The sequence below is a fragment of the Lethenteron reissneri genome, chromosome 37 (assembly GCF_015708825.2).
Source record: "Lethenteron reissneri isolate LAM-NWPU_2019-01 chromosome 37, ASM1570882v1, whole genome shotgun sequence".
NCBI classification, from domain to species: Eukaryota; Metazoa; Chordata; class Hyperoartia; order Petromyzontiformes; family Petromyzontidae; genus Lethenteron; species Lethenteron reissneri.
This window is the reverse complement of record NC_083815.1, coordinates 2,701,020-2,720,817: the sequence shown is the minus strand read 5'-3', so window position 1 is coordinate 2,720,817 and position 19,798 is coordinate 2,701,020. Positions and strand designations below refer to the sequence as shown.

Sequence of the window (19,798 nt, the reverse complement as noted above, 5' to 3'; positions counted from 1 at the left end):
TGTTTAATCTCATCTTCGCGGAGCGATAACGCACAATCTCCCTGCTGCGCACAGGTCATTAACTCACGGGGGGGGGGGGGCATCTCGCCCACGAGGTGCGATCTCAATCTCATCAGGGGGGTGCACCGAGGCTCACCCCCCCCCCTTACTTAGCGAGGGTGAATCACGCTGGACGCTTGGAGGCGCGGAGTCGCACGCGGCGCCTCTTAAACGTGTAATTACAGGGAAGCTCCTCTGGGTTGTGACACCGTTTAATCAGCCCGGTGTGATTACTTGCAGCGGTACTCTCTGGGTTCTCTCTCTCATTCCTCGCTAACAACAATAATAATAAGAATGTAATAAATGCTCCGCGTTAACCAAAAACATTTTTTTTATTTCCGTGCTCCGCGGGAATTGTGCGGTGATTTCTGCGGCGGTGGCGGCGACGAACGCAGCGACCTCCCTTCGCGCTCGGTCACCGGAGACGAGCGATCCGTGCCATCGTCGCTCTGTCACCCAAAGCGGGCCAACATTTAATCCTTTAATTTAATTTAGTCGCCCGCTGAAAACCTCCGCCAATCGTTCTGCGGCGGGCGGGCGGGCGGGCGGGGGGGCGGCCGTTCGTTCATTCATTCTTCATCCCCCGTTCATTTAAAGCCCACAGAGAGGGAGGGAGGGAGAGAGAGGAGAGAGAGAGCCAATTCCGTACTCAAGTGAAGCGCGGAGAGGCACACGCTTTGAATTACGCTGAGAGACGTAAAGGGGGACGTGTGGATTCGAGAACGTGCGTATGCAAGTGGGAAAGAGAGAGAGAGATGTCGTGTTGACTGTTAAGAAATGCGAGTGGGCTTCGGGCAGGACATCAACAACAACAAAAACAGGGCATAAAAACAAGCGACGTGGTAAACAAACGCACGTCTCGCACGCGACAAATACCGATGCAAGCATTGTGTTATTTAACCGGTGGGCCGAAATGAGACCGAGATAGAAATGCAATTAAAATACAACTGCACTAAAAACATTCCAAGCAGAATGTTCAGTGGCGGGTCTGAGAGGGAACAGACTTTAAACTGCAGAGTGGACGCCAAGCTATTTGCAGAGAATCTGGCATCTTATTGGGATACGTGAGGCTCGTTTTCGACTGCCAAGGGTTTAAATCTGGAATAGGCGCACCACTTAAAACAACGGCAGAAGATAGCATAGAAAAGATGCAACTGAGATGAATTAATATGGAATTTATTTGGACTGGGGAAAAGATTGTGGCCTCGTGAAATATCAAGGTAAATGTGCAGCCCTACAATTGCTCGCTCAAGCCACTGCTGGCAGAAGGGCCTCCGCTAGAGGGAGCTCTAGACAGCTCTTCTAGCGGATCGCTCGGCCTACTCTCCATGCTGGGCATGTCTTGGAAGAGGGGGGAGTCCTGTGGTTGTACCCATTTATACTGCCGGCTGAACGGAGGCAGTGCCGGGAAATCAAGAAACACGCACCCGCCGCGCCAGCTGAGGTGCAAACGAGCAGGCGACCTCATGAATATTGGAAGATGCCCCATGAACAAGTAGCGCCGATGAAATCATCGGTTACGCATGACAAGGGCGCGGTGAGCGAGCAGTCCTCTTCCTCCACCGGGACAGATCCAGTCCACGGTTTCCGTTTCACTCCATCTCTCTCTCGCCACCACCACCCACCCATCCACCCACGCACCGCGTGATTAGCTTAACGATCGTGAACAGATGAGCTGGGGGCAAGACCGCCACGGGACACATCGAGTGTGCAGGCGCTGCAACTGCCCATAATGGGCCCGTGGGCCACATGTTGCCCGGCTCGAGAGGGAAACAAACTGCGGTGGGAATTTTGACAGGGGGTGCCCGTTTCGCTCCTCGCATCAGAGGCCAGTTACCAGCTTGGCGAGGCTGCGGGCGAGAACGTAGGAAAGTCCTGCCCGCAGCAGCGTGGCCGTGTCGGCGTTACGAAAACCCTGGCCGGCCTGCGTGCGAGACCAGTGGCAGATGCAGGGCCAGGCTCTGCAGATGCTGAGAATACCGTGGCAATCTCTCACCCAGCCGCTGGCCGTTGTGTGCAAGTGATATGAAGGCACAGGATATGACTGACAATAACAAAACGTTTATTCTATCAAAGTGTCCATGAATACAAAGAGTACGGTGCATGCATAAATAGACTTGGGGAGTGGTCGTTCAGTGATTGTGCGACCTCGGTTCGATTCCTAGCCACGATTGACAACAGCGGCGGTGGAGTGATATCTGAGCCGTTCCTGAGCTCCCTAACTTCACCAACAAACACCAACAACATGGATTGATTTGCGAAGATATCAGCCCTAATTGCAAAACCACCAGTTCAGAAGAAGCGCATCACGGTTATTTTGCATGAAGCGGAGAGCTTTTGTACGCGCAGTGCACATATTCGTGTGTTGTGTAAACAATTTGTTTTCGGGCCCGCACAAAATTTTCGTTCGTCATTAATTTCCTTTCGTCACTCACAGAATGATTTTAATCAGCGTGCGTGGCTAGGTGTGATCAAACAAACCACCATGACTGCCACGCTGTGGGGGAGGCCTTCACCCAGCAGAGCACGGCTGATGATGGTGATGATGATGATGTTGTAAGCGATCTGCAAACCCGTAAATTCGTCTGGGCTGCGGTGATCTACAGCTTCCTTAAACGTGACAGCATCGTCAGCAGACGGTATTATGAGTCACTGGCTGATTGATTAGCGTACACAATAAACACTGATTAAATAAACATGCAGGGAACAGAATATATTCTGCTCCGAAGAGAGTGAAAAACATTCCTCACGCATCGACTCGGTCACCTTCAGAAACGTAACAATCCAAATAAATTTCGATTTAAAGCTTTCGTGACTGCAGGGATTCATCTTCTTGGTTCTTTCGGTAAAGTCACGTAAAAGGGAAATAATAAAATAATAAAAATAAAACATAATAAAATAATTCTCACGACGTTTCGGCCACAACGTAAGCAGCCGTCATCAGGTGAAGACGCTGTCTCCCCGACAGACCTGTTCTTCACCTGAGGACGGCTGCTTGCGTTGTGGCCGAAACGTCGTGAGAATTATTTTATTATGTTTTATTTTTATTTATTTTTTATTTCCCTTCTACGTGACTTTGCCGAAAGAACCAAGAAGAATAAAAAATAAAATCGGGTATTTACCCAGTGAAGAGGCTGAGGGGCTCGGAGCACCGAGCCGGCAACGCGAAGAACCCGGGTTTTAATCCGACTTTCAGCCGCCCGAGATTAACCCGGGTTCTCAAGCGAGTCGATGGTCTCAGCCAATTCACCAATGACTGGTGAATAGGCGCCACGGTGGCTAGGAGATGTTCACTACCTCGCCTGGTATACAGGAGGTCTTGTGTTCGATCCAGACCCTGGCGCCTGCTGCGTATTTGGAGTTTGCGTGTTTCGCTCTCCCCGTGGTCGCGTGGATTTTTCTCAGGGTCCTCCGCTTTTTCCCGTCCGCATTTATAATCAGCGTGCGTTTAGAGAACTTTGGCTGCTATACACGTCCACGCGATAAGCCACTTCGCTGATCTATTATTTGTGCCAGGTCGCTTCTGAAAAAAGAGCTGTATGGCTCAGTGGGCCTTACCTGGTAAAATCAAATAAAATGTTTTAGTTTGTATCTGTGGGTGGCGAGGAGTCGCGGTAAGCGTGGTCCCACTAGTGTGATTTTAAAAAGGTCACGTCACATGCAGGGATCTCAGAAGGTGTGGGTCAGAGGGGCTAATGCTCGCGACTGGTCTGGCTGGTCAGGGTTCGGGTTGAGGTCAGTGAAAAGGCTGGTGGTACACGTGGCTGCTTTGGCCAGATGACTTTTGTTTAGCTGTAAAATTATGCCCATTGGGAGGGCACGTTAAGTTGGTTAGGGTTAGGGGCAAGTGGCAGGGCTGCTACTGGTGGCCGGTACTAACAGTTGGCACCATCGTCTGGTACTGGCGTCTGACACGAGCAGCTGGTACACGCGGCTGTCACTTTCGTCGTGTGGCGCCACTGGTTGGCGCGGTGAGGGTAGGGGGTGGGGGTAGAACTCGCGTTTGATTTCGTTCGTGTGCTCAGCCCACGAACCCACTTGCCCCGCTATCCCCCCCATTGCAATGATGCTGTATATCGCAATGGTGCTGTATATCGCAATGGTGCTGTATATCGCCCGCAGGGTTCTTGGCAGTGGGTCGCCCCTCGCTTCTCGCGGCTCCCCTATGCGCGCAGCTACGTGGCTCCATCTCGAAGCTGGCGACAGGCGCGGCGGTGTCAGCGTTGCCTTCGGCGCCCCGGCGCTCAGACTGGAGGGCAGCCACGCAGCAGCCCGAGGCGCGTGCTCGTGGGGTCCCCGGCCAAAAATGCAGCCCCCCCCCCCTCTCTCTCTACCCCCCCCCCCCCACCCCCTTGACGAGTGACCACCCCCTATATGAGTAGAATGCCCCCTCCACCACCACCACCACCACTCGCACTCCCCCTCCTCGTGACAATCAGCTGAGCCGGCGCGACTGACTTAATCGACAGGGGGTGAGTGTGTGTGTGTGTGTCCCGCCGCACTAGGCAGCGATGAGAGTCTTCGTCACATTTACCGCAGACCAAGCCCGGCCGTGCTTGTGAGCAGGGCCTGCCGTGCTCGGGGTGGTGGGCCCTGCACCGCCCAATGTCCCTTTGGGGCTCCCTCATCGCCCGACCCAAGTTCACTCTCCCCGAGCGACGTATCACAGGCGACGGTGACCCCTGCCCCGTACAAATGGCTCGACTGCCTTCCCCATCCGAGGGTGCGTGAGTGCTGCGTTGAACCTCTTTCGCAGCGTGCGCAGCCAACCGTGCTAATTGGAGGTGCGGGGGAAAGACAGCAAACTATACATACAAAAAAGCAGTTTTAAAGAAATGAGTTTTCAATCTAGATTTAAAAGTGCGTGGCTCCAGCGGCTTCAGGAGGAGCCGGGCGACAGGGCTTGTTTCTCAGTCAGCTCCACAGAAGACCGTTGCAGTGTCTACGGTAATCAAGTTCAAAACACAATACCACACCCAGAGCTTGGTACGAAGCCACTAACATAACCACACGCGCACTAACGTGACGCGTCAACTACTCGTGCAACTCAACACGCGGCCATCCGACGGCGACTGTTTTCTCTCGGTCAGCAAGGTGCAGCCTCGGCCTCCCGTTCGCAGCGCTCTACTGAGCCACGGCCAGCAATGGTTATTTAGGACAATCGCGTAATGGTAAACGCACAGCACTGCCAAATTCTTGCTCGCAATGCTGCTGGCAGCAGGGCCTAACTGAGAGGGAGCTTCAGAGAGGCCTTCGTGCAGTGCTCTTCACTCGTTTTCAGAGGGGGACCACTCTCACCGACGCGACATCATCAGTGTGAGGGCCGCCGCACATTTAAAACCATTGGGGGGTCTGACAGCACGATGATGATGAGCGGTGTTTTCACAATTTGTCTCTTATCAATTGCCGCACTAAAGGCCACCAGGGGGCCCTTAGTGGCGCCGCGGGCCTTGCAATGAAGAACACTGCTCTAGACTATCATCACCACCACCATCACCATCATCACCATCATCATGTTTGGGCCGACTCGCGTAAGATGTGTTAGGGCCCACACTTTAGCCCACCACACGTTACCTGCCTATCGAATGACCTGTGGACCAAGCCATTAGCACCGTACAGCTGCTGCTGGTTGGACAGAGCTGGGGTGAGTTACGCCGCAACAGCCTCCCGTGTTCGGTGAAGCGAAATGCCATTTTTTACTGTTGTTATTGTTTTAAAAGCCTGCAAACCGCTCGGCCAAAATTGAACGAGAGCGCTCTCGCCAACAAGAGCGAGACACATTTCGCGTCCACCTCCATGTGTCGACCCACGTGTGCGGATTTTCACCGTGTGCTGCGGGGCTCCCCTCGCTTACGTAATGTCGCAAACCATGACCCGACGCAGCGGCTCGCCATCCCACAATAAATCCCGTGTGCCACACGGTGCAATGGAGAGGTCACCGGTTCAATGTGTTTTCCCGGCGCAGCATTTGAAATAATGGGGCAGGTTTCTGAAATCCCCGACCCCCTCCCACCACCTTCCGTTCGCCCAGCAGCATAAATGGAGTGCACGACAGTCCGTCCGGCAGGTTGCGTGTGGTACGGTGAAGTATGGGTACTACCACCTCTTCTAAGACACCTGGCCAACGCGGAAGAGTAGGCAAAAAGTTCCCTCTAGAGGGGCCTTACCGGGATTTCACTTTTAGTGGAATAGTAGTGGCGTGAACAAGACATAGCCGAGCACTGCACCGTGATTACCTCTTCGCTCGCCCCACCTCCCTTCCTGCTCCCCCTTTAGCCGACGATACCGCTCGGAGGGGCTTCAGCCATACGGTGGTGAGCGGCGAGCCGCAGGGAAGGGGCATGCTAAGAGCGGGGATTTGCCCATCCCCTGTCACTGTCATGAACGGTTCAAAATCTGCGCTAATTATATCAAAAAAATGTTTTTCTAAATTCTGCGAATTTGCAGAGTGGAGTCGGCACTGCCACCCACCACTCCCCGTTGCCAACGCGCGTGCCCTCTACCCAGCGTGAGAGCCCCTGTACCTTGACGCGTCTGCGGGCGCGGATGTTACATGCAGATTATACACTTTCTTTTCCACGCGAGCATCGAGAGATAAAAGACTTTCACGGTTATCTCCGGTTGTGCGCGCAATGCCAGGAAGCCGATACGGTACGCGTTAGGAACGCGTCGCCGCACTTACGCAGAATTTGACCTCTAAAATCCATCATTTTAAGCGCAACGTGAAATAATCTTTGCGTAAGTGGCGTCCGCGCAGGACGCGTCGAGTTAAAACTGCCCGCGGCCGTTTCGACGATCCATTAAAAATCCCACACACAAGCGGGCAACGAGGAACCGCATTACCTCGATTACAATTTGAACGCCGTGCGTGTCGGGTGGCGCTCGCACGGAAAAAAGAAAAGCGTGGAGTTAAAACTCCGGGGGGGCGTTGAACGCTTCCGGAGGAGATACCCGAGCAAAAAAGCAAAGGGCGCCGAATGCATTTACATTTCACCGTCCCTGCGGAAAACCGCGTGTAGCTACACGGGCGGCAACGAGGTGCGGAGTAAAGCGGCAGCCCCGCAGGAGAGGCCCCGCTGCCTGCTTATTTTTAACCGCAGTTGATGAGTGGAGAGTGCAGGTTCAAAGGCTTCCCGATGCAGCGCGGCCACCGACGAAGAGCGCACCGGTGACAGCCGAGCGGATAAGAATGAAATCGTTCCTCTTGGATTGAGTAACTTTCGGTGGGGGGGGAAGGGGGGGGAAGGGGAGGAGGGGGGGGGAAGGGGGGGGGGAGGGGGTACGAGACGAGACAGTGGCCGTGGAGGTTCAAAGTCAAGCGGAGAGAGAAGGAAGCGAAACGTTACAATGTTGCTATTTTGGAGACGTAACGACGCGTCGCGTCACGAGATTAAAATAGATTCTTAACTCTCGCGGTAGACCCCATCGGATCACGCGCATGAGAATCTCATTATTTTCGATTCGTGCGTGGGCTCCTTCAGCCACGGGAGGCGCCAGCTACGATGCACCGCGATGTTTAACAAAATAATTGACTGTTGAATTGCGACCTTTGAATCGTGGCGATTCACCTCAGCGGTTGCAAACATCAGATGCCGATGAGGAATCGAGTTGGAACACAGTGCAGATGAGAAGGAATGGTCAATCTTACAGAACACAAGTCCTGGACATTTCGCATGCCCTTGCAAAGTATGTATGTGGAACTTCTTTCATGCCACAAGTAGCCAACCGTGTTAATCGGATGTGCAAAGATATATATCCTGATCTGCAAACTGCGAAAACAAATGTACCTGGCTTTTACGTTTTTGTCAAACGAATGAGTGGATATAAGCTGCACATCAAACATGCCTCGTCTCGCCCAGGATGCTCATGCGCGCGACTGTCCCTGCACAGCGCCCTGAGATGCGGTCGCACCTGAGACACCACCACGTAGATCCACGTCGGACGGTGTCGCGGTTTCTCCTGCTGCTTACAGGAAACCCGGAGAATATATAAATGGTCAGGGGGGAGGGGGGTCTGCAACCCAAAAAGCAATAAGAACCATTTTTTTTCGAATTGGGCAAAAAAAAAATCTACATTCCAAAAGCCATCATGGGACCTCCTTTGCCAGTACCAAAATATGAGAATAGGTTTTCCCCTTTTTTCTGGCAACAAAACAGGTCTTAAGATGTTAAAACACCAAACTGAAACCTTTTTACAAGGAATCATGCCTGCATTAACCACAATGCTTGTGGTCAGAATGCAAACAAAAAACATACTCTGATAATATATGCATTGTCCTTGAAATTGATTGGTCCACACCAGAGACAGCTTTCTTTTGAGCCTAGTCTCAAAACGGTGTTAGACCAGAGGACGCCAAAAGGCGTACAGCCTTTAAACACCTGTTTTGTTGCCAGAAAAAATGGAAAACCTATTCTCATTCCAAGAGCCGCAATGCACTGTGTCGAATACGAGACGGTGGGGCCTTAATAAATGCCGTCACGAAGCGGTCCTTAAAGGGTCGCACGCGGCTCAGGAGCCGCCCGCACTTTCCCGACCCCTGCCCATGCTCGAGGCAATAAACGAGAGGTAAGGGAGCGACTGAACGGCGGGGAGTAAGGCAAGCCCGCAGTCACCTGACCGGGCAGCACCTTGGCCCTGATAGTAACCACCCCCCCGCCCCCAACGCCCACCCCACCACCCGCTCTTCCACAAAGTCACGCACACGCGTCCCCCAAACAGGCGCGGATTGCGCACCTTGGCCAACCCCGCTGCCCGCGCGGTTTGCCAACCTCTCCGATTTGAACTACCAGGAACTGTTGCCCGTCAGCGCCCCTTTAAAGGCCTGCCGCATTACACCTGGACTATTCCGGCCTTGGCTGGCGGCCCTGTATCTAACGCGGCCTCGGCGTTTCGAGGAATCGCTGGACTCCCGGGGGGTTCTTGCCACTCCCAACGGCTCCTCATCTCTAGCACGTGCTGACCGGGGCTGCCACCCGTCCTGGTTTTCCCAAGTCCACGCTTTTGTCACCCGTGAAAGTAATTCACCACCCGATGCATTCGCGTGTCAGAGTGCCTCCGTTTACTCGGCGACCGCTTTATACTCGAAGCAAAGTCAAAAGCACCGCTTCATGTTGACGCGAGTCGAGTTTGCATTACCGTGCCCCTGCGGGTTTCTTTCAATTCGTGTTGATCCCGTCGTTCGTGTGCAATGCAAAATGCACCACGATGCCCCGGGACAGTGTGTAGAAATACCGGAACTACTCCTGAGGTCACTTCGATGTCCAGAGGGCATGCCACCTTCTCGCATGCCCTCCTGATATAGGGACTGCCCAACACATGGCCATCAAAGGTCACATTTTTCAGTCCTCAGAGCTAGAGTTGTTCCAAATTAATCGACAGTCCAAATGTTATATGGCTGCGTTGTTTTCTGCAGTCTGATGGGTACTGGATGTGAACTCAGGGTCTCAACAATCTTCATGACGTCTCGTGATTCAATGCAAGAATTGATTCCTTATCATCTCGTTCGTTTCTATTCTTGTCCGTACATATTTTATTCCACGCGTAGTCACATAAATAGGACATATTAAAAAAACACACCAATTTTTACATGCTCTATTACAGCAATTATGTTGAGCCTCTTGTTGAACAATGGATTTCAATCGAGGAATCGATGCATCGTTGCGCCCTGAGCAATAACAGTCAACTAAACTACATTCAGTTGGACACGGCTATTATGAAACCCTGCAAGCCACCCGATCACCCCCCGTAGGAGTCAGTGGGGGGGGGGGGGGGCTTCGAGGGATCTGCTCCGGTTGGGTGCCACCCAGGTCTCACGGTGGGCTCCGCGCCGTGCCAGCGTTGCGTTGTCGCGTCATGAAAGTTGATCACCTGCCCATGCCAATCCGCAGGCTACTTATCTGCTGAATCAGAGTCGCGGGCCTTGCGGGATTCACCTTGTACCATTACCTCGTTACTGATCTAGCGCGTGTCTAATTGCACGCACGCACGAGTGGGTTTGAAGAGTTTGCATTAGAGAGGCCGGAGGGGGGGGGGGTGGGTGTTCACGCGCAAAGTAATCCGCACAAACGCGTTGTGAACTGTTTTGCTTTTAGCAGTGCGGCTATTTATTTATTTATTTCCCTCCCCTCCGGTAGCCATTCGTTCATTTAGTGATGAAGCGATACCGTGAATAACAAATGTGACATTGATGTCAACTTGTAGCGTGCAACCGCGCAGTATGCACCAAACTTTCGAAGGCGGACGACGGCTCGGAGGAGAGAGGAGGAATTACAGACGGAGCTGGAAGGCAGCCACGCGGTGAGCCAGCGCTACCAGCGATCGCCCCCCAACCTCTGCAGTCCAATATAGTGAGTGCTTACATGCTGGAGGAAACCAGAGCTCCGGGGAAAAGCCACGCGTGCGATGGGGGCAACACTATCCCATGCAGCTGGAACAGATGGAAGTCCACATTTTGTCGCACCACCGTCTGCTGGTAAGCCAGGGTATGGCACCTCCTCGACGTGACCCGCCAATCCTCAGCGCCTCCGCAGTGCCGGAGTGCAGGCCACGCGCGTAGTCACCGCCGCCCGGCTAACTTCGAGACAGTTGGTGGGCCACTCGGTGGGACAGCGTGGGTCAGTGAGACAGGACAATGAGACAGTTGCGATGGCACAATTTGCGAGAGGCCTGTACATGCAGACAATGTATTTCAAGCACGAAACAAGAGAGTGCTTGTGATTGAGAGAACCAACCGGCGACCGTCGCGCTCACGTTGTACACCAACGCCAGCGTCCCAGGACTTCGCAAAAACTTCTGTGCGCGCATATTCGGCGCCGACCTTGAGCTATTTGATTTTCAACGAATCGCTAATAAAATCGGCAGGCGGCGGCAGCGGCGTCTCGGCCACGAGCTCCGCGGAGACCTGTGGCAGGACCCGCACGGTGCCGCACCGGCCCACGCGGCTCCACATCGCGGGCTCGAATTTCCACGAATATAGCATCTGCTTATCCTGGAGCTGGCGGGCACGACGGATTCCGACCGCTAATTAATTTCGCCAGATGCCATAGCAACAACGTTGCATTTTTATGACCCCAAGGCGGGGAGCCCCTTGTGGAGTGCGGAGTCTTGGCAAAGTTGGACGCGACTTTGGATTTTTAATTGCCGCATTATAATTGCTGAAAATCTCGCGCGTGGAATGCGGAGTTGCCACCTGTCCTGGTTTCTCCCTGGATTCCCCTCTTGTTCAGGTGGCTGCTGTCCTGGGAAGTCTGTCAGTTTTCACCGGGACGTTAAACGTCGCGATTTTGTTGTTGTTATCATTTGCGTAATAATAACAATTTACTTGTGGCGCTCGTCCCCATTGCTTAACCAGGAGATTAAATCGAGGCCCAAGGAGACATATTGCCTCTTTAAACAGGGTGACCTGGGTTACATGAAGCCATTTAGAATATAACATGATATATCGATACGATACTGAATAATAATAATAATAATGCAGCGCAATAGCTTCGAAATAGATTTTCTTCCCCTCACGATGTGTCCCGGTGTTCTTTTTTAGTTTATACCTCACCGGTAGCCAACCTAGTTCAGCCTGGCTGAGAACCGCGACACCTCCAGTCAGAGATTGCGAACAATAAGTGTGTTAAACTGTCTGCACCGGCGTACCAGATTTGAACCGAATCTCTGAACCGTACAGAGCGAGCCGCCTGCATGGCGATTGAACCAGGACGGGGCTTCTCAAACCGAGGCCTCGAACACCTCTCCAAGTTTAACGACTCAATAATTTCGCCATTTCCCCATTCCGATGACGTACGTGTACACCCTCAGTTTTTCTCCCGATTCCGTTCCGATGACGTGCACGCGGGGGGAGGGCGTGCGGCACAGTTGGCCGCCAGCTAGCGCAGCGTGCGGTCGTGTCGCCACGGTTCTCTGCGGTGAGTCCGGAGTCTTTAAAAACAGCGGCGCGCTACGACTCTCGAAATTCAGCGGTGAACGGGACGCCACCCCGCAACATGCAGACGTCTCGGAACGGGAAAAGGGTTAACCTCCTTTAAATGCAGACTCACGGGCTACGGGCGGCACACGCCTGGCGAATGCAAAATAACGTCCCAAGTGACGTCGAGCTCGCTGCATCGATAACGAAGCGCGTGCAGGGTGCGTGCCAATCCACTGCCGGATGAGGACCACCCCACCCACCGTGCGGGTAGTGGGAGCAGTTTAACCCTACTTCACCAATCTGGTCGGTGTATTTTGGTGAAGGCGGGTAGAAGCATAGCCACGGGCGGACAGAAGTACAGCGCAACGGTGGATGTGTCTGCAGTGCCCTCTGCTGCCCACCACGTGGCCCCGTGGCCTTCAACACCTGTCATGCTCGTCGACCGCCTCAACCCTGCCAGGATGCCGAGATCCGACGAGACTTGGGCGCGTTGCGGGTTTCGTGACCGTAGATTTGGCGCGGCTTACAACGACCGAATTTGAATTAGAAGACCGGGAAACACAGGGAATGCGCAGCACGGACCGCCGCGGTGAGTCGCGGCGGCTGGAGAGTTGGGGAACGCCGGCACTCGGAGGAAACAGGTGGGGGCTTGAACCCACTTAGCGAAACCGAGGAATTCCGCCCAGACGTTGCTGCCCATCTCAGCGGCTCACACACGCGCGCACGCACGCACGCGGACACTCGGACACGCGCGGCGCGGGGGGGGGGACTTCGGCGACGCTCACATTCCACCCATTCAACTTTCACCCCTAAAATTCCCAGCGGTCCGCAAAAATGAAAAAACAAAGCGCACAACAACAACGACACGACTTAACCGCGCCGGGCAAAAGCCTCGCGGAGCTTAACGTGGTCATCACAGCAGGCCAAGCTCGACGTTGATTATCGTGCGGCCTGTTGTGAGAAGTAGAGAGGGCATGATAGAGTCTCCTTCGCAAAGATTGACCCCGAGTTTCATTTACCTGGGTCACCTGGGAAACCGATCGTTGCCAAGGGGGGCGGGGGCGGGTGGGAACGCGCGGGCAGTGAACCGCCACGCGCGCACGAGCAGCCTCCCGTAAACTCCTGACACGACTAAATTAATATAAAGGCGTTTAATCCGCGCGCAATTTAGAGTTTAATTCACAATTATTTCCGCAGATAATAGGGAGGGAGAGTTTTCGCCCGTACGCTGCATTTCAATGAGGAAGTTGGCTCTCAGAACTCGTGAGGTGGTTTCATTTCGAGTCAAACTCACCGTTAATCAGACCGATGCTACGTCAGTTCATTTGCACGCCTCCCATTCACGATCCCGAGACGAGGCGAAATGTGAACGTGTAAAGAAATACAAAAAGCCACCGGACGCGTGATAAAGTCTCTGACGCGAGGCCTATAAACATTTCTTATAGGCCTCGTATTGAGAAGGGTGTTAACGTAGACTCAGCACAGACAGGGGCATGTCAAGGTTAAACAATTGTTCATGTTTGAGTTCATTTAAAAGGGCTGCCTTATTCCAACACTGAGCAATATTATAAATGTGTTGAACGAAAGGGCTCGCTCGCGAAGTTGGTGTTTTGAGAAACTAAATTGTAAGGTTTCGATTTTAAGCTTTCGTGACTGCAGGGATTCATATTCTTGGTTCTTTCGGTAAAGTCACGTAGAAGGGAAATAATAAAATAATAAAAGTTAAACATAATAAAATAATTCTCACGACGTTTCGGCCACAACGCAAGCAGCCGTCCTTAGGTGAAGAACAGTTCTGTCGGAAAGACAGCGTGTTCATTCAGACGCTGTCTTTCCGACAGACCTGTTCTTCACCTGAGGACGGCTGCTTGCGTTGTGGCCGAAACGTCGTGAGAATTATTTTATTATGTTTTAGTTTTATTGTTTTATTATTTCCCTTCTACGTGACTTTACCGAAAGAACCAAGAAGATAAATTGTAAGGTGTTTATGATTGTAATAATTTGTTTACAATATTTTTTTTGGTTCTTTACAACTTAAATACAATTACGCATTATATATCGGTATAAAATCCGGGATTAAGAAAGAGTATTATTTTACAAACGTGTCCGTCAGATATTTGACCGCCCCTTACAGAAAGACGTTCACCATCTCAACTTAACCCTCTCATACAAATTTATTCCAAGCAAAACCGAAATGATATTCCTGTTTCATGTGATTTTAGGAGTAAAAAAATAGCCCCTACCCCTCCCCAAAATGTGTTTAAAATATATAATTAAATTTTACAACAGTTAATATATCGGCAGTCCACCTTACAGAATTAAATACCAGCTACATTTTACATCCATGTTTAATTTTAAATATTGATCCACAATTTTCATAGGCAGATGGGCAATACAAAATGTATCTCTATTTTATGAGGCACACAGACTCTAGCCTGTTTATTGATGGACTATGCAATGTAATTATATTTAATTTAAAAAGTTACGAGAATATTGTTTTTTCACGGTTAATTACTGTGACAATACAGAATGTCAATATTTGGTCACGGCATGGATTAAGACGTTTGCAATATATTCCTAACCTAACAAAGGCCGGACGGTAACAAGCATAAAAATACATCTTGTTAATTCCAATCAATCACGCTCCGCACGACGGCTAAAACCGCGTCGAGTAAACTCACCGTGCACGCTTTGCGTGCGCTCGCGGTCAATTAGCGCCGTGGCACAGCAATCACGCAACCCTCCATAATATTTCTAAAATCGATTTCAATCGAAGTAAGCAAAAAAATTAAATCGGTTCCAGCGTTTGCACGCAACCATCGGCACTCGTGCAAACCCCAGCAGCGGCCCGGGCGCTTCCAACCCGCGGCGGCACCCAGCAACCAACCTGGCACGGGCGGGTGCCGGCGGGCGGTCCCCGTCTCCACGAAGATGCTCTCCAGCTCCTCCATGGCGGTGTCCGCTCTCTCGAGCCGTGCCCAGCCTGAGCCCCCCCGATCCAGCTTGCTCACTCTCCGGGCCGGTTCAGCCACCGATGCCGCCGCCGCCACCGCTCTGCCCGTCCGATACCCCGGGACCCGCTACGACATCCGCTCGCTGCCACCTCCACTTGCACAAGGCCACACCAACTGCCAAGGGCCATGATTTCAGCGGGCAAGCATCTGTGGATTCGTCATTTCCCTCCGCCCCCCCCGCCCCCCCCCCCCCCCCAGCCAGTGCCCCCCCACCTCCGCAACTTGATGTCCCGACCGCCCTACCCGCTCATGCCACCCCCCGCCCCCCCTTCGCCCACCACCGCAACAACCACCCCAGGGCCGTCGCCACCACCGCTACCACTGCCTCCCCGTAAGTGGCCTCCGCCCCGGAGAAGCTGGAGTCGACGCGGAGATACGCGGCGGATCCGACGGTGCCCCGCCGCCCCCGGTACCCCGAGCCCACGTGGCGCTCTCCCCGCCGGGGCTGCCTCATTCTTCGTCTATTTTAGTCGAGTTATTCCGACCCGGTGGCGGCGTGGGTAACGCGCCCCCCCCCCCCTCCCACCCCACCAACGCCCCCCCCCCCACCCCGTTACCCGCCACCCCACACCACCGCCACCCCTGCCAGGCTCCCTGTCCCTCGTGACGGTCGCCCTCCTGCCGTTCCCCTCTCATTCCCGGCTGCTGACCCCCCCGCGCCGCCCGCCACGGCTGTGGGAATCCAATACGGGTCCAAGAACCTGGTTTTATTATAACCGCTGAAAACTCGCTTGGGTTCATCTCTTTTTTCAAAGCATTTGCAATGAAGAACTTTGTTTGGGAGCGCTTGGATGCAGGATTACCGTATCGATTTACACCACCGAGTCGAACGCCTTCCGTAGACTTCGACGGACAGGCAGCACAAGTGATTCGTTTCTTACTCGATATTGTCCGAAATGCTACGAGGCTCGCTTGGAGTAGAGACTATCAACACAAGGCACTACCACTAGAGCACAAACTTACGTCTATCCACAATAATACTTTATCATCGTATATTGTTTTCTTATAATAATCATAAACCTGTTCATAGAATTACGAGTGGAGTTGTTACGTCATGCGGCAAAATCATTCCCGGAACAGCGCTGAAGCACTGGTGGGCACAACGTCGTTTGAAAACTTGATCTTCATCATCAATCGCTTTTTCAAATAATTGATCATGGCTGATGATGAAGGTGATGGGGAACATGTGAGCGAACTTAGACCCACGAAGGTGCTGGCTTGGCACACGGCGCTCCTGACGGAGTAGAGAGTCAACGCAAGGCCCCTCCGAGCCAGGCCGTTTATTGGATGTGTTTAATGAGGTTGGCCCCCTTCAGGCAATTTAGAATCCAGTTTATGTCTCACTCCGGCGGCACAACCATCAAGGTGGCATTTGCATAATCATTACCTGCACTGACGGTCGTGGAATTATTGTGATGATTATTGCACTCTCACGGCTATTCCATGGAGTCACTGACCATGGCGACGTGTCTCCTCTGTTGCTTCCGTTCGTTGTTCATGAACACCCGCTGGTAAAGTTAAACGTTGAGTTCACCGAGCCTCGACGAGAACACAAGCGAGTGGTTTCCGACAATTGCCGCCACGACCGCCACCGCCGCGGCCATCGACAGCGTTACGAGTGGTGCGCTGCTTCTCGCCAGACGTCCCACAGTGGCAGCTGCTCCGATCGACGTCGAGAAACTCGTGCCGGTGTTGCAGCTGCCGAGCCGGGAGACCGAATCGCACCGGCGACCCTCTGCAATTGGAATCGGTGCGCGAACCGTGACACCGCGGTGCGACGGGCAAGGCCAGCGGCATGGGAGGAGGGATGGAGCGAGCGAGCGTGAAAGGGATGGAGACACAGGAGGTGCCGTGAATGGTCGGGTTGGAGGTAACCTCTTGCTACAACTGCAGAGAAAACCATTCCATTTCTGCAAGAGATGCTGAGTGAGAACAAAGTTAAATTATAGAGTTTTTTTTATTGTTGAAATGGAGACAGAAGCATGGGGGGGGGGGCGAGGGAGGGGGGAGGAGATGCTCTCTGTTGATAGTGGCATTAGCTAGAAATCTGTGGATATCTGTGAAAAAGAGCTTCATAGCTCATCGGATTTCTCTGGGTTAAATAAAGATTCTGACTGAGCTGCTTACGGTACACACGCTAAGGTCATCTCCCTCCTCCCCACACCCTACACAGCTTCTTGGTGCACGTGCTGTTAGACAGCACCTATCAAGGCTGTTGGGGCCACACGGCGGGGGTGGGGAGCCGGGGGAGATGGGGTGTGTGTATGCACGTTGCACTTCTTTCGCACCGTACGTAGCCAACTGTGCCAATCGGAGGTGCGGGGGGTGGGGTGGGACAAACTAAACGCGTCCCAGTGGCGATGGCGAACTTAGGGAAGGCCCAGGAACGGGCCTGCACGTGCCACTGACATGACACCTGGCCGGAAATCAAACCCAGGTTGCAGAAGTTCAAAGTGCGTTTCGCAAACGACTGCACCGCCGCTACCCTCCCATACACACACTACTCATGGGGGGCACACACGTAAACAGTCTGGCAAAAAAATGTCACGTAATAAATACAGGCGGTGGCGAGGTGGCCCAGAGGTCAAAGTGCTGAGCCTGGCACCGCTGAGAGCCTGGGTTCGATTCCAGGCAGCCGCCTGTGATCACCTCCGATTAGCACGGTTGGCTACGTACGGTGCGAAAGAAGTTCAACAAACATCACACTGGATTCTCCAGCGCAATGAGTTGACGGTCTCAGCTCAGTCACCGATCACTGCACCAAAGAAAAACCATCGCGCTCAATTCGGTTGCAAGTTTAAATTTTGCGACGAACATTTCCCTCCGTGACGGGGGCAGGTGGGACAGTGCCGCGTCTTACAGTGTGCACCAGCGGTCAATAAATGAATCCCAAAGGTATCTCTGCGATATCCACGACTGTGGGCCCATTGCCCAGCGCAAAAAGTTGCCAATCTCTGCGAGATTTCCGAATGGATCCTTCATCCCCAAAGAGATGACACCGATATAGCACAACCGGGATGAAATTGGGTTAATAAATATTTTGAGTTTTTTTTACGTAACAGATACACGCGGGAACTGACGAGGCAAACACGAACAGCGGGAGAAGCGTGGGGCGTGAGATGAGCATGCAGGGAGAGACACGGACGGCAAGATGACGGGCGAGCGAGAGACGAGACGACAAGTCGGTGGGGGGGGGGGGGGTTGACCCGGACAGCCCGCAAATTGGCATCTGTGTTCGAGTGGCGGCAGGAAGCGATCCGTGCCGAGATCTGGTTGCCGGCATTGTGATCAACTCTACTGCGGCACGCTGCAACAGCTTCGATAGACCCCGTGGCTGGCTGAGAAATATCAACTGGCTTTGGTGGCAAATCCTGGTGCGTGCGCGGATGGGAGGCCCCTTTACTCCATGCGGGCAAACCGCGCGCGGAACCCTCCGTCGGCCGGGGGGGTGGCACGGCTCTCGCGGACATCACGTGCGGGCATCACGCGCAGGCATCGCCCGCCCAAGCCGGGAGGTCGGGGGGGGGGGGTAGGCACCACGTGTGACCGCCCGCAAAGGGCACCGGCGCGCTCGCTCACGACGGCCGCGTTCAAGTTACACCGGACCTCTCGCCACATCAGCGCGCGCTCGCTCGCTCGCTTGCGTCCGTAACATTCGCCGCGTCGCACAGCGGCCCATTTTGGGTAAATAATCCTGTGGTGCTTTCCCACGGCGCTGCCACCGGCGCCCTGCGTGGGCAGCAGCCCAGGAGCGCCGGCGGGTGACAGCGTCGTTACCCTTCGGGGTTAAAGGGGATAACGGTGTTAACGCGCGAGCCGAGCGGGGTGGCGGTGGCGGGGGGGGTAGGTTTTCAAAGGACCGTTTCGCCGACTTGTTACGTACGAATAAAGCGTCACCTTTTCGCCAAGGCGCCTAACCCTGACGGCGGCGGCGGCTGAAAATTCCGCCACCGCTCGTCATTTGGCGCACGCGGCGCTGCGAAGCTATTCGCGGCGCGCGCGCAACGCAACCGAGGAATTCCCCGCGCGGTTCAGACCCCGGAGACAGTGCCGAGGGGGCGGGGGGGTGTGGGGCGAGGGGTGGCGACGATGGCACTGCCCTCTCGCCCACTACGAGCGTTGCCACCTGTCCTCGTTTTCCCAGGATCGTCCTCTTGGGAATCTGCAATTCTTTTTTGCGTTATAATGCACCACTTAAGGCACTGCTTTTAAATGAAGTTCTTCTTCCTTCTTCTACTTCTTCTCCCCATGATGTGTGCTGATTTTTTTGACCTCACAGGTGGCAACCGTACCCATCACGCCAACCAGCTGAGACCCAGATTCAAACCCAGGAGCCAAGATCTCAGCGGTGCCAGGCTGAGACTCATGGGCTGAGACCATCAACTTGTTACACTTGAGGAGCCAATTTAATGACGGTTGGGCAGCTGAAACCCGCTTTCAAACGCAGGATCCCAGCCGCGATGGCTCAGGGCTGTGACCTCTAGGCCACCCATTGAACTCGTTATTTTTCCAGCTCCCAGCATCCGTTGCGCCCCCCCCCCCCACACACGTGCAGGTGTTGATCACGGTGATGGAGGGAGGCAGGGATGGAAGGTAGAGGGCGGGGGGAGGGAACAGCCCTTCCTGTGAGCGGTGAGGTGCGTGCAGCGTGGCCTAAAAATGCCCTCCCCACTGCCACCGGGCTCCATCCATCGCGCACGCCGCAATCTGGCCTTTGCCAGGCCCCAATTTCAATTCACGAAACGCATTCAAGCTTCGAATTCGTCACACCGCGCAAATTAATCAAACGGACCGAAAAATCCTATAAACACGCGCGCGTGCGCACGCACAC

The 19,798-nt window shown here is 53.7% G+C and overlaps 1 protein-coding gene across 3 annotated transcripts in view; it reads right to left on the bottom strand.

Annotated features, from left to right (window-relative positions):
- The window catches only part of LOC133351333 (tetraspanin-4-like), a 179,738-nt gene that overhangs the window by 136,463 nt on the left and 23,477 nt on the right, over positions 1-19,798 (bottom strand). Inside the window, exon 1 of one of the 3 annotated variants that reach the window (XM_061566440.1) lies at positions 14,841-15,116. The exons of the other annotated variants lie outside the window; for them this stretch is intronic. Coding sequence (XP_061422424.1) covers positions 14,841-14,904 — 64 coding nt within the window. The 5' untranslated portion in view covers positions 14,905-15,116. Of the gene's footprint in view, positions 1-14,840; positions 15,117-19,798 lie in introns of those variants that run through there. 3 annotated transcript variants of the gene reach the window in all.